This window comes from Anolis sagrei, chromosome 5 (assembly GCF_037176765.1).
Source record: "Anolis sagrei isolate rAnoSag1 chromosome 5, rAnoSag1.mat, whole genome shotgun sequence".
Classification (NCBI taxonomy): domain Eukaryota; kingdom Metazoa; phylum Chordata; class Lepidosauria; order Squamata; family Dactyloidae; genus Anolis; species Anolis sagrei.
This window is the reverse complement of record NC_090025.1, coordinates 199563549-199578423: the sequence shown is the minus strand read 5'-3', so window position 1 is coordinate 199578423 and position 14875 is coordinate 199563549. Positions and strand designations below refer to the sequence as shown.

The 14875-nt window shown below is 46.1% G+C and overlaps 1 protein-coding gene across 2 annotated transcripts in view; it reads right to left on the bottom strand.

Annotated features, from left to right (window-relative positions):
• Positions 1-117: 117 nt before the first annotated feature.
• The window catches only part of CPT1B (carnitine palmitoyltransferase 1B), a 69758-nt gene continuing 55000 nt past the window's right edge, over positions 118-14875 (bottom strand). For both annotated transcript variants that reach the window (XM_060776318.2, XM_067469421.1), the window contains exons 16-19: positions 11564-11716; positions 8258-8371; positions 3344-3436; positions 118-471 (exon numbers count right to left, since the gene is read on the bottom strand). In XM_060776318.2, the coding sequence (XP_060632301.2) occupies positions 382-471; positions 3344-3436; positions 8258-8371; positions 11564-11716 (450 nt within the window). In that variant the 3' untranslated portion in view covers positions 118-381. The remainder of the gene's footprint in view (positions 472-3343; positions 3437-8257; positions 8372-11563; positions 11717-14875) is intronic.

Genomic DNA, 14875 nt, shown 5'->3' with positions numbered 1-14875 from the left:
CAAGGTCTATTTTCCCCCAAGAGCTCCTTCCTTCCTTCCTTCCTTCCTTTCTTTCTTTCTTTTCCCTTCTTCCTGCCACCAAAAAGCAGATCCCAAACAAGAATGCACACCAGTCCCTTCCAAAAGTGATACTTCTTTATGGGTGAGGCATACCGTTGCCCCATTCTGTAGCCCTCCCTCTTTCCAGCCCCACAGTCCGTCCCTTGAGTCCTCAATGGGGCTCCTCTAAGAAGGAAGGAAGGGCCCGAATGTGTCGCCGTTGCTGCTGGGGGCTCATCCAGGACCCCCAAACCCCTCTCAGAGGAGTCGGCCCATTCTGCTGCTGGGGAGAGTCCCTTCCGGCTTGTCTCCGGCCCATGAGTCCAGCCACTGCCCACAAGCTCAATTTGCCATTTTCTTGGCAGACACCTCGAACAAGGCTGCAATGTCCAGCATGGCCCGGTGGATGTTCCTCCCGAAACGCTTGGAGTTCTGCAAAAAGGGGGAAAGGGGTTTGAGGAGGAAAGAGAAAGAGAAAGGAACTGTAATAATATTGTGATTGAGGGCATTATGCAAGTGTATATAAGAACCCCAATGGAGTAAGTTGGGTTCAGGTGATACAATGATGTATGGTGAATTGGAGGATTCTGGAGAGAGCTGTGAACACTAATATGAAAATAAGCATCCTTCAAATCGATGGTTGCAAACCAAACATCTTTATTGAGTAAAGGGAGAATCAAAGAAAGAGAAACCATATGGAACTTTCTTGAATAGATATACATGTTTACTCCCCTTAGGTCCAAGATAGGATGCTGACCTCCTCCCCATTTGGATACCAAAAAATAATGTGAGAAAAAACATTCATAGAATCATAGAATCAAAGAGTTGGAAGAGACCTCATGGGCCATCCAGTCCAACCCCATTCTGCCAAGAAGCAGGAATATTGCATTCAAATCACCCCTGACAGATGGCCATCCAGCCTCTGCTTAAAAGCTTCCAAAGAAGGAGCCTCCACCACACTCCCTCTGGGGCAGAGAGTTCCACTGCTGAACGGCTCTCCCAGTCAGGAAGTTCTTCCTCATGTTCAGATGGAATCTCCTCTCTTGTAGTTTGAAGCCATTGTTCTGTGTCCTAGTCTCCAAGGAAGCATTCATGAAACTTAGAAGGATCAAGAGGGGAAATTGCCCCTTTACTCAACAATTTTTGGTTTTCTTGAGCGTCTTTGGGAGATTTGTTAATACAGGTAAGTTTGACTCCATTGTTTGATTTGAGTTGCCATTTTGCCGCTTTGGCACAGGAGGGAGAAGTGTCTGTTCATACAGGGCTGCTTTTAAACAAATCTCCCTGTTTTTTCTAGTTTGTGGGGTGAAGGACTGACAAATAGAGCAAGCTTGTAGTAAATGTCCTTCATCCAAGCAGACGATGCATAGAGAATAGGCTTGTGTAACCACGGAAAAATTTGGTTCTAAACTCGTTTCGTTTTTAGGGGACCCTTGCGTTTCGTTTTTTAAAGAATTCCGAAATTTTCCTTTAAAAAAGTTTAAAATATACAAAATTTCATAAAATTACGAATCGATTCGTTAATGGCGGACGCGATTGCGCAATATGCTAAAAAACCCTCCCAATGGGACAGGGGGAACTTCTGAAGCTTCCCTCTCCCTCTGTTGTTGACTGTTGGTGTGATAATTTATTTTTTATCACTGATAAAACAAACAACTATAAAACTTGCACCAGACATACGGAAATAATTACGAAACAATTACGAAACAATTTCGAAACAATTTTGAACCAATTACGAAACAATTACGAAACAATATGAAATAAATTGGAAAAATTGTTTCGATTTTTAATTACTCCTCACAGTAGTCCTGCATGGTTCAATATTTAAATTTAAATACGAATTAATAACAAATTACGAAATTAACGAACGAAACTGCCCAAGCCTAATAGAAAATATGCATCGTTGTCCGGATAATTCCCCTGACAGGCGTTACAGCGCTTGAAGCTGTATGTATGCGACATCCTCAGGTCCTTTATTTTGTTTACTAAATCCTTTAATTTAATTTGTGAGAGTTCAATTTCATCCACTCAATTAAGCAGATCAAAGTTGGTTTAATAAGAGATTTTGAGCTGCTGTCTAGCGCGGATGAAGAGAACTGGAGGCGGTTAGCCAGCCCACGAGCTATATATGCTCTCGAGGGGAGAGTGGGCGGGGCCAACCACCATTCCTTTTAAAATTTAACAGAAGATGCCGGAGCTGTGCTGCGCAGGCGCAGAAGTACCATAGGCTGAGAGGAGATATGATAGCCAAGTATAAATATGTGAGAGGAAGCCACAGGGAGGAGGAGGGAGCAAGCTTGTTTTCTGCTTCCCTGGAGACTAGGACGCAATGGAACCATGGCTTCAAACTACAAGAGAGGAGATTCCATCTGAACATGAGGAAGAACTTCCTGACTGTGAGAGCCGTTCAACAGTGGAACTCTCTGCCCCGAAGGGAGTGTGGTGGAGGCTCCTCCTTTGGAAGCTTTTAAACGGCTGGATGGCCATCTGTCGGGGGTGATTTGAATGCAATATTCCTGCTTCTTGGCAGAATGGGGTTGGACTGGATGATGACCCAGGAGGTCTCTTCCAACTCTAGGATTCTAGGATTCTATGATTCTATGATTCTATATGTACATACTCACAGCTGACCACACAGGGAAACTGCAAGATAAAGCATTCTTGTGGAAAGATGCTCCCGCGTTTGCTGTGTATTGCAAGTATTGCTCACATACTACAGAGAGTCCTTCAATATTTTGCTTGGAGGTTTGAGCTGACAAACTCTGCTTCAGGTTGAAGAAATACCTGACAGTTAAAACCAGGTGGGTGAGACGCCTCTACCATGTTCTGTGGGCTTGCAATGGACACCTGTTCCTGAGTGGGCCAAAATGGCCCTTCCTTTGGCCTGGGTTGGTCAAGAGCCCACCCTTCTGTCGCCAGCCCAGTCCAGCCATGGCTGGCTCTCTTGCGGACACTCTGTCAGGAGTCAATTTCTGACGGCATGAAGACATCGCAAATTCCCTCCGTGACATCCTGACTGAATCATCCTGGCTTACTCAATTCTCTCTCTGGGACATTTTGAATCTGGCAGAGGGCGCTGGAAGCTTTGTATTGGAACTTGTGAAGCAACAAGCTCTCATAAGGAAACTGAGAAGAGAGAGGAGATGGGCAGGAAAGGTGTCTAAAAGGAAGTGGTGGTGGGAAAAAGGCAGTAGTGTCTTTCTTTGCTGCAGAGATACAAGCAATATATTCATTTCAAAGCAAAACCAGCTTGTGAGTGGTTATTTAATATTGCTATATAGATCCTACTCTCTGACACACTCACCGTTTCAGGGCTGGAGAACTTGCTGGAGACGTGGAAAGTGATGAGGTTCTCCCCTGCAATGATGTAGGAGACTCCATAGCCATCGTCGGCCACCTGTGGGGAGAGACTCATGGTCAATAGGGTAGGGAGCTACCTGATCAAAGAGCTAGAAGAGACCTCCAAAGGTCATCCAGTCCAACCCCATTCTGTCAGATACAATCCAAGCCCTCCCCAAAGAGGCCACACCATTATCCCACTACTTGCATCAATGTCTGCTAAATATGGACAAATATATTTAAGGTCAAGGATGTTATCATGTTGTTGTTCATTCGTTCAGTCGTCTCCGACTCTTTGTGACCTCATGGACCAGCCCACGCCAGAGCTCCCTGTCAGCCGTTACCACCCCCAGCTCCCTCAAGGTCAGTCCAGTCACGTCAAGGATGCCATCCATCCATCTTGCCCTTGGTCGGCCCCTCTTCCTTTTGCCTTCCACATTCCCCAGCATAATTGTCTTCTCTAGGCTTTCCTGTCTCCTCCTGATGTGGCCAAAGGACTTCCACTTTGTCTCTAGTATCTTTCCCTCCAGTGAGCAGCCAGGCTTTCTTTCCTGGAGGATGGACTGGTTGGATCTTCTCGCAGTCCAAAGCACTCTCAGCACTTTCCTCCAGCACCACAGCTCAAAAGCATCTCTCTTCCTTCGCTCAGCCTTCCCAAAGGTCCAGCTCTCACATCCGGAGGTTACTACAGGGAAGACCATGGCTTGGACTAGGCAATGGATCTTGGTTGCCAGTCTGATGTCTCTACTCTTGACTATTTTATCGAGACTGGACATTGCTCTCCTCCCAAGAAGGAAGCGTCTTCTGATTTCCTGGCCACAGTCTGCATCTGCACTCATCTTTGCGCCTAGAAATACAAACCCTGTCACGGCCTCCACGGTTTCTCCCTCTGTTTCCCAGTTGTCAATCATTCTTGTTGCCATAATCTTGGTTTTTTTGACGTTTAGCTGCAACCCGGCTTTTGCGCTTTCTTCTTTCACCTTGATTAGAAGGCTCCTCAGCTCCTCCTCGCTTTCGGCCATCAGAGTGGTGTCATCTGCATATCTGAGGTTGTTAATGTTTCTTCCAGCCATTTTCACCCCAGCTTTGCATTCATCCATCCCCGCACATCCTCGCATGATGTGTTCTGCATACAAGTTAAAAAGGTTGGGTGAGAGGATGCAGCCTTGCCGGACGCCTTTCCCAATCTTGAACCAGTCTGTTGTTCCGTGGTCTATGACTCGATGTTATCATAGAGTCATAGAATCAAAGACTTGGAAGAGACCTCATGGGCCATCATCCAGTCCAACCCCATTCTGCCAAGAAGCAGGAATGTTGCATTCAAATCACCCCTGACAGATGGCCACCCAGCCTCTCTTTCAAAGCTTCCAAAGAAGGAGCCTCCACCACACTCCCTCCGGGGCAGAGAGTTCCACTGCTGAACGGCTCTCACCGTCAGGAAGTTCTTCCTCATGTTCAGGTGGAATCTCCTCTCTTGTAGTTTGAAGCCATTGCTCCATTGCGTCCTCGTCTCCAGGGAAGCAGAAAGGAAGCTTGCTCCCTCCTCTCTATGACTTCCTCTCACATATTTATACATGGCTATCATATCCCCTCTCAGCCTTCTCTTCTTCAGGCTAAACATGCCCAGCTCCTTAAGCCGCTCCTCATAGGGCTTGTTCTCCAGACCTTTTATCATTTTAGTCGCTCTCCTCTGGACACATTCCAGCTTTGGGGAGGTGTGGAGCATCATATCATTGTGGTGTTATGTCCCGTTGCATTACAAAGCAAACAGTATTGTTTCTCAGATCCCATCACACGTTCTTCTTTCTTGCCTTTTTCTCCCGAAATCATCCATTTTCAGACTTACCACACGAGCAAGTGCAATCCCCTCCCGCCCACTCAATTTACTCTTTTAAAAAAGAAAACCTTTGGGACAAAAAACCTTTGGGCATTCTGGGCTTTTTGCGCCAATCGCATTACTCTCTGTTGCGGAAGTCCGAAACTTTAAAAGCCAGCCTTTAGAATCATAGAATCCTAGAATCCTAGAGTTGGAAGAGACCTCCTGGGCCATCCAGTCCAACCCCATTCTGCCAAGAAGCAGGAATATTGCATTCAAATCACCCCTGACAGATGGCCATCCAGCCTCTGCTTAAAAGCTTCCAAAGAAGGAGCCTCCACCACACTCCGGGGCAGAGAGTTCCACTGCTGAACGGCTCTCACAGTCATGGCCCTCATCATATCTCCTCTCAGCCTTCTCTTCTTCAGGCTAAACATGCCCAGCTCCTTAAGCCGCTCCTCATAGGGCTTGTTCTCCAGAACCTTAATCATTTTAGTTGTCCTCCTCTGGACACATTCCAGCTTAAGAGTCAATATCTCTCTTCAAGCGTGGTGAGATATTGACAAGCTGGAATGTTTATTAAAATAATGATTTTAATAAAGTGACGTGGATGGAGGATCTATATTTTTATCGGCTTTATTATTTATTGAATTTTGCTGAGGTCAAATGTTTTAATTGTTTTTATGTTATTGTGGGCATCAAATTGCGCCGTTTGCAAACCGCCCTGAGTCGCTCTCAGGCTGAGAATTGGTGGTATATAAATATGGTAATAAATAAATACATAAATTTCCTGACACTTAAGAAACACTTCTGTAATGATGTATTGTCGAAGGCTTTCATGGCTGGAATCACTAAGTTCTTGTGGGTTTTTTTCGGGCTATATGGCCATGGTCTAGAGGCATTTCCCTGACGTTTCGCCTGCATCTATGGCAAGCATCCTCAGAGGTAGTGAGGTCTGTTGGAACTAGGAAAATGGGTTTATATATCTGTGGAATGACCAGGGTGGGACAAAGAGCTCTTCTCTGCTGGAGCTGGGTGTGAATGTTTCAACTGACCACCTTCATTAGCATTTGAAGGCCTGGCTGAACCTGGGGGAATCTTTTGTTGAGAGGTGATTCCAGCCATGAAAGCCTTTTGTCGAAGGCTTTCATGGCTGGAATCACTAAGTTCTTGTGGGTTTTTTCGGGCTATTGGGCCATGGCCTAGAGACATTCTCTCCTGACGTTTCGCCTGCATCTATGGCAAGCATCCTCAGAGGTAGTGAGGTCTGTTGGAACTAGGAAAATGGGTTTATATATCTGTGGAATGACCAGGGTGGGACAAAGGACTCTTCTCTGCTGGAGCTGGGTGTGAATGTTTCAACTGACCACCTTCATTAGCATTTGAAGGCCTGGCTGAACCTGGGAAAATCTTTTGTTGAGAGGTGTTAAGATGTGCCTGGTTGTTTCCTCTCAGAGATGCAGGCGAAACATCAGGAGAAATGTCTCTAGAACATGGCCATATAGCCCGAAAAAACCCACAAGAACTTCTGTAATGATTTATGACAGATGCAGGCATGTTGTGGGATGAGCTCGAGGGTGGGTGGGGGGCTGATAACATCCTAAGATATACTCAACGTTAATATACAGGGTTAGTCAAAATGAATAGGCCAATAAGAAAATTAATTTTAGACGAATGTATGTTTATTGTAACCAAACTACAGCTACGTATCGACAGATAAATTATCAAAGTTTTGTCTCACCTTCAGAGATGTTCGATATGGGCGCCCCGTGTGACACGGCAGACGTCCAAGCGATAGTCCAGTTCATTCCACATCCGTTGCAGCACATCCGACGTAATGGCATCGAATGCAGCACATATGCGCTGTTTTAAGTCGTCCAAGGTCAGCGGTAATGGAGGTCGGAACACAGTGTCTTTCACATACCCCCAGAGAGAAAAGTCGCATGGTGTGAGGTCGGGGGACCTGGGGGGCCACAGGAGGAATGGAAGATCAGTCACTCCAGCACGGCCAATCCAACGTCTGGGAAGGTGTTCGTTGAGGTACTCGCGTACACTGTTGTGCCAATGCGGAGGGGCACCGTCCTGTTGGAATACGAAATCGGGCACTTTCTCTTCTAACTGTGGCATCAACCATTCAGACAACATGTCAGCGTACACTATGCCTGTTACGGTTTTCTCCGCGAAAAAGAATGGGCCAAACACGTGACGGTTGGTTATTGCACAGAAAACGTTTACCTTCGGCGAATCCCTTACATGTTCCAATACGGCATGAGGATTTTCAGATCCCCAAAAGCGGAGATTATGCCTATTGACCTTCCCGCACAGGTGAAACGTTGCCTCGTCACTGAAGACCAGTCTGTTGGCAAAGCCTTCCTCCTCTAGTCTTCGCTGCATTGATTCGCAAAAATCGTGTCGTTTCGAATAGTCACCTTTTTTCAAAGCCTGCACCATTTGCAATTTATACGGCTTGAACTGCAAACGTTTGCGTAACACGCGCCACACAGTTTTTTGCGGAACGTTCAATTCCATGGAAACACGATTTGTCGACTTCTGGGGACTTCGTTGAAAGGATGCACGAATGGATTCCACTGTGTCTTCGGAGACACGCGGTCGTCCTGTGGTTTTACCCTTGCATAAGCAGCCCGTCTCCTCAAATTGCTTTACCCACCTCGCAATGGAATGTCGATGAGGTGGTTCCTTGCCATACTTGGCTCGAAATTCTCGCTGGACCGTAATTACTGACATTGTTTTAGCAAATGTCATCACACAAAACGCCTTCTCTTTGCCTGATTCCGCCATTTTGAAAACAGCGACTCCTAGCGACGCCTAGCGGCATTAACGTACATGTGTCTTGCTCAAAAAAAACTTTGATAGTTTATCTGTCGCTACGTAGCTGTGGTTTGGTTACAGTAAACATACATTCGGGTACAATTAATTTTCTTATTGGCCTATTCATTTTGACTAACCCTGTACAAACCATTGACGAACCCCCTCCGCCTTCTGAACGAGCCCCTTCCTTCCAGACATGAGCGCCCCGCACGAGGTCTGCTTGCGGACACTTACCGGCCCGAATCCCCCTCCGGAGGAGGCGCATTCTGGGTGTTCCTCCAGGTCGAACATCTTGATCTGTTGCTGTGGAGTCTGGCTGGTGGAGAGGCGCCAGGGATCGGACAGAACCTGCGGTGAGAGAGGAGGGCATTGTCAAGGGACAGAGAGCCTCCAGGAGATGGCATGGGAAGGCTGCAAAGTATGATCGTGGGCCATGGAGTGGCATGTTTTCTATGGGGATCCCCCACCATTTGCACCCCACACACCCCTATGCTCCTTTCGGGCATGCCTCATGACTCCATGGCACACGATGAGCAACAATCAGGAAGGCTTTAGTTATGAACTGCTTCAGGGGCACCAGGAGGGTGGACTAGATGCCCTTTGGGGGTCCCTTGCAGTTATAGGCAGCCTCTCTTATTCGACAGGGTAGGGACCAGAGCCCTGTCAAAAAATGGAAATTGTTGAAATGTGGAATACTATGTTGCATTTTTTAAAATAATTTGGCTATATTTGAAATGGAATGAATGTTGATTCAATTGGATTTTAATTTGTCTTGATAAATGAGAAAGGAATGGACCAAGCATCAAACAAATGGGTCCTGGGAATAATTCTAAACACTCATTGCAAAGAAAGAGAAGCCTGTCTGTGGCTCCTCTCTGATTGGATAGCAATACAACACCGATGATCAAAAAGGCAAAACCTTGAGAAAGAGAAGTTTGAGAGATCTGGCTTTCGCGACCTCTGGGAAAGTTTTTAGGAACGGATTATAAAAATAATCCTGCAAGTCCTTTGCTGTTATTGGTTTAAGAAGGTATCCTTTTGGTCTGGAGTCCGCCCTTTTTCCTGGGGAGGAGATCTCCATTTTGGAAAAGCTCTCCTGCCTTCTTTAGTATAGAAAAAGCCTCAGGTGTGCTGGTGGCCAAGCTAGGCAGCTCGGACAAGCCATTGTGAGTACGGTTGAGATTGAGGGTTGAGGTTACCCTCTCGCTTTTGAAACTGGCGCTGAGCTCAGATAGAGAAAGACCTGCTGTTTTTGGAAGACAATAGCTCATTGCTGAGGTAGGAAATATGTCTGGATTTCTCTGCCATTGAGAAAGGCTCCATTACTTCATCTCCAAAACTAATCTTGAGCTTAGACAGGGCAAGACCTGCTCTTTCTGAAAGATAACAGCTCAGGGTTAGGGTAAAAGATCCCAGGATTTTTCTACCGTTGAGGAAAAGTTAACTCGGTAACTGAAGGAAAGAGGAAAGAAAGAACATCTATGTTGTTCATTCATTCAGTCGTCTCCGACTCTTCATGACCTCATGGACCAGCCCACGCCAGTGCTCCCTGTCAGCCGTTACCACCCCCAGCTCCCTCAAGGTCAGTCCAGTCACTTCAAGGTTGCCATCCATCCATCTTGCCCTTGGTCGGCCCCTCTTCCTTTTGCCTTCCACTTTCCCAGCATCATTGTCTTCTCCAGGCTTTCCTGTCTCCTCATGATGTGGCCAAAGGACTTCCACTTTGTCTCTAGTCTCTTTCCCTCCAATGAGCAGCCGGGCTTTCTTTCCTGGAGGATGGACTGGTTGGACCTTCTCGCAGTCCAAGGCACTCTCAGAACTTTCCTCCAACACCACAGCTCAAAAGCATCAATCTTCCTTCGCTCAGCCTTTCCTGAGGTCCCGCTCTCACATCCGTAGGTGACTACAGGGAAGACCATGGCTTGGACTACACAATGGATCTTGGTTGCCAGTCTGATGTCTCTGCTCTTCACTATTTTATCGAGACTGGACATTGCTCTCCTCCCAAGAAGGAAGCGTCTCCTGATTTCCTGGCCACAGTCTGCATCTGCACTCATCTTCCCACCTAGAAATACAAAGTCTGTCACGGCCTCCACATTTTCTCCCTCTATTTTCCAGTTGTCAATCATTCTTGTTGCCATAATCTTGTTTTTTTATTTTTTATGTTTAGCTGCAACCCAGCTTTTGTGCTTTCTTCTTTCACCTTGATTAGAAGGCTCCTCAGCTCCTCCTCGCTTTCAGCCATCAGAGTGGTGTCATCTATATGGTTTCCCAAATTGACTGTTTGTGTTTGTAACTTCATCAAGCTGTGCCAAGTCTGCCAAGGACTTTGAAAAATAAATGTTCTGCTGATGTTCAAATCTGGACTGGCCTCAGTTGCTGAGAATCTTGAGCTTCTAAGAAAAACACCCGCGGTTCACCCAGATAAAGAGAGAAGCCCATCTTAGTTTTAACTTCATAGTGTCTGAGTGTGACGGCACAGGACTCAAAATTAAAATTGATAGAATCTTCAATGTTTTATGAAGTGTGTATTCAAGTAACAGAGAAGACTTTGTTGCAATAATGATAACTTTGCAAAAGAACTCCCCCATACCTCAAAAACCCCACCCTCTTTGTTTTCTCCTCGTGACACATTAGACACTTGTAAAGATGCAACTAACCCAGTGTTTCTCAACCTTCCTAATGCCGTGACCCCTTAATCCAGTCCCTCGTGTGGTGGTGACCCCCAACCATAGCATTGTTTTCGTTGCTACTTCACAACAGTCATTTTCCTACTGTTATAAATCATAATATAAATATCTGATATGCAAGATGTACTTTCATTCACTGGACCAAACTGGGCACAAATACCCAATGCACCCACATGTAAATGCTAGTGGTGTTGGGGGAGGATTGATTTTGTAATTTGGGAGTTGTAGTTGCTGGGATTTATAGTTCATCTACAATCAAAGAGCATTCTGAACTCCACCAGCGATGATTTTGAACCTAATTTGCCACACAGAACTGCCATGACCAACAGAAAACACTGGAAGGGTTTGGTGGGCATTGACCTTGAGTTTGGGAGTTGTAGTTCACCTATATTCAGCGAGCACTGTGGACTCACGCAATGGTGGATCTGGGCCAAACTTGGCACAAATACTCAATATGCACAAATGTGAACACTGGTGGAGCCTGGGGAAAATAGACCTTGACTTTTGGGAATTGTAATTGCTGGGATTTATAGTTCACTACAACCAAAGAACGTTCTGAACTCCACCAATGATAGAATTGGCTCTAAATTCCCACATGGAATCCCCATGACCATCAGAAAATATTGTGTTTTCTGATGGTCTTTGGTGACCCCTCTGACACCCCTTCATGACCCCCTCAGGGGTCCCGACCCCCAGGTTGAGAAACACTGAACTAACCAATAACTAATCTATTATTTCCAAATTTGAGGGGGGGGGGCAGGAGAGGGAGGCGGCAATGAGGAGTCCTTACAGTCCTTCTCTACGAATACACAACATGTCCCCATCCCAGACCTGCTGTCCTCCTGCTCACCTTCTTCAGAAAGGGGGACTCCACCCCCAGGTACCGGGACACGACGTAGAGGCAGAAGAGGTGCCGGTCAAGGCCCGAGCCGGTCATGGCCAGGCGGTACAGGTGCTGGTGCTTCTCGGCCGCCACCTGGAACAGCTCCAAGCGTTCAGAGGGCTGCAGAAGGGGAAGAGAAGGGGTGAGGGGCTGTCATGGAATACGATACATGTCTTGAATATGTCTTGAGGCTCCATTACTTCATCTCCAAAACTAATATTTATTTATTTATTTATTTATCATAGAATCATAGAACCAAAGAATTGGAAGAGACCTCATGGGCCATCCAGTCCAACCCCATTCTGCCAAGAAGCAGGAATGTTGTTGTTGTTGTTCATTCGTTCAGTCGTCTCCGACTCTTCGTGACCTCATGGACCAGCCTACGCCAGAGCTCCCTGTCGGCCGTTACCACCCCCAGCTCCCTCAAGGTCAGTCCAGTCACTTCAAGGATGCCATCCATCCATCTTGCCCTTGGTCGGCCCCTCTTCCTTTTGCCTTCCACTTTCCCCAGCATAATTGTCTTCTCTAGGCTTTCCTGTCTCCTCATGATGTGGCCAAAGTACTTCAGCTTTGTCTCTAGTATCTTTCCCTCCAGTGAGCAGTCGGGCTTTATTTCCTGGAGGATGGACTGGTTGGATCTTCTCGCAGTCCAAGGCACTCTCAGCACTTTCCTCCAACACCACAGCTCAAAAGCATCGATCTTCCTTCGCTCAGCCTTCCCTAAGGTCCAGCTCTCACATCCGTAGGTGACTACAGGGAATACCATGGCTTTGACTAGGCGGATCTTTGTTGCCAGTCTGATGTCTCTACTCTTCACTATTTTATCGAGACTGGACATTGCTCTCCTCCCAAGAAGTAAGCGTCTTCTGATTTCCTGGCTACAGTCTGCATCTGCAGTAATCTTTGCACCTAGAAATACAAAGTCTGTCACGGCCTCCACGGTTTCTCCCTCTATTTTCCAGTTGTCAATCATTCTTGTTGCCATAATCTTGGTTTTTTTGATGTTTAGCTGCAACCCGGCTTTTGCGCTTTCTTCTTTCACCTTGATTAGGAGGCTCCTCAGCTCCTCCTCGCTTTCGGCCATCAGAGTGGTGTCATCTGCATATCTGAGGTTGTTAATGTTTCTTCCAGCAATTTTCATCCCAGCTTTGCATTCATCCAGCCCCGCACATCGCATGATGTGTTCTGCATACAAGTTAAAAAGGTTGGGTGAGAGGATGCAGCCTTGCCGTACGCCTTTCCCAATCTTGAACCAGTCTGTTGTTCCGTGGTCAGTTCTTACTGTTGCTACTTGGTCCTTGTACAGATTCCTCAGGAGAGAGACAAGGTGGCTTGGGATGCCCATCCCACCAAGAACTTGCCACAATTTATTATGATCCACACAGTCAAAGGCTTTAGAGTAGTCAATGAAGCAGAAGTAGATGTTTTTCTGAAACTCCCTGCCTTTCTCCATTATCCAGCGGATATTGGCAATCTGGTCTCTCGTTCCTCTGCCTTTTCTAAACCCAGCTTGAACATCTGGCAACTCTCGCTCCATGTATTGCTGGAGTCTTCCTTGCAGGATCTTGAGCATTACCTTACTGGCATGAGAAATAAGGGCCACTGTACGGAAGTTTGAGCAGTCTTTCGCATTTCCCTTTTTTGGTATGGGGATATAAGTTGATTTTTTCCAGTCTGATGGCCATTCTTGTGTTTTCCATATTTGCTGGCAAATGGCATGCATCACCTTGACAGCATCATCTTTTAAGATTTTAAACAGTTCAGCTGGGATCCCATCATCTCCTGCTGCCTTGTTGTTAGCAATGCTTCTTAAGGCCCATTCAACCTCACTCCTCAGGATGTCTGGTTCTAATTCATTCACCACACCGTCAAAGCTATCCTCGATATTATTATCCTTCCTATACAGATCTTCTGTATAGTCTCGCCACCTTCTCTTGATCTCTTCAGCTTCTGTTAGGTCCCTGCCATCTTTGTTTCTTATCATACCAATTTTTGCCTGAAATTTACCTCCAATGTTTCTAATTTTCTGGAAGAGGTCTCTTGTCCTTCCTATTCTGTTGTCTTCTTCCACTTCCATGCATTGCTTATTTAAAAATAGTTCCTTATCTCTTCTGGCTAACCTCTGGAATTGCGCATTTAACTGGGCATATCTCCCCTTATCCCTGTTTCCTTTTGCTTTCCTCCTTTCTTGGGCTACTTCCAGTGTCTCAGCAGACAACCATTTTGCCTTCTTGGTTTTCTTTTTCTTTGGAACGTACTTTGTTGCCGCCTCCTGAACAATGTCGCGGACTTCTGTCCATAGTTCTTCTGGGACTCTGTTTACTAAATCTAGTCCTTCAAATCTGTTCTTCACTTCCACTGTATATTCGCTAGGAATGTTAGTGAGATCATATCTAACTAGTCTGTGTATTTTCCCTGATCTCTTTAGTTTTATTCTAAATTGGGCAATAAGAAGTTCGTGATCTGAGCTACAGTCAGCCCCAGGTCTTGTTTTCACCGACTGGATGGATGTCCGCCACCTTTGGCTGCAAAGGATGTAGTCAATCTGATTTCGGTGTTGACCATCTGGTGAGGTCCATGTATAAAGCCGTCTTTTAGGTTGTTGGAAGAGAGTATTCGTTATACACAGCGAGTTTTCCTGGCAGAATTCTATCAGCCTGCGTCCCGCTTCATTTTGTTCTCCCAGACCATGCTTGCCTGTGATCCCAGTTGTCATTTGACTTCCCACCTTGGCATTCCAGTCTCCTGTAATGAAAATAATGTCTCTTTTTGGTGTATTATCCAGTAGGTCCTGCAGATCCTCATAGAACTGATCTACTTCTGCTTCTTCAGCAGCTGTGGTTGGGGCGTATATTTGGATCACTGTGATGTTGAAAGGCTTTCCTTGCACTCGAATTGAGATCATTCTGTCATTTTTTGGGTTGTATCCAAGCACCGCTTTAGCGAATTTCTTATTAATTATGAAGGCTACTCCATTTCTTCGATGTTCCTCTTGTCCGCAGTAGTAGATCTGGTGGCCATCTGATGTGAAATGGCCCATTCCAGTCCATTTCAGTTCGCTGACCCCCAGAATGTCTATCTTTAGTCTTGACATCTCACCAATGACAACATCCAATTTGCCCTGGCTCATAGATCTTACATTCCAGGTTCCTATGGTGTGTTGATCTTTAGAACATCGGATTCGTCGTTCGCCTCCAGTACCGTCGGCCGCTAGCCTTCCTTTCGGCTTTGAGCTAGCTGCGTCATCACATCTGGGGCTAGTTGAACTTATCCTCTGCT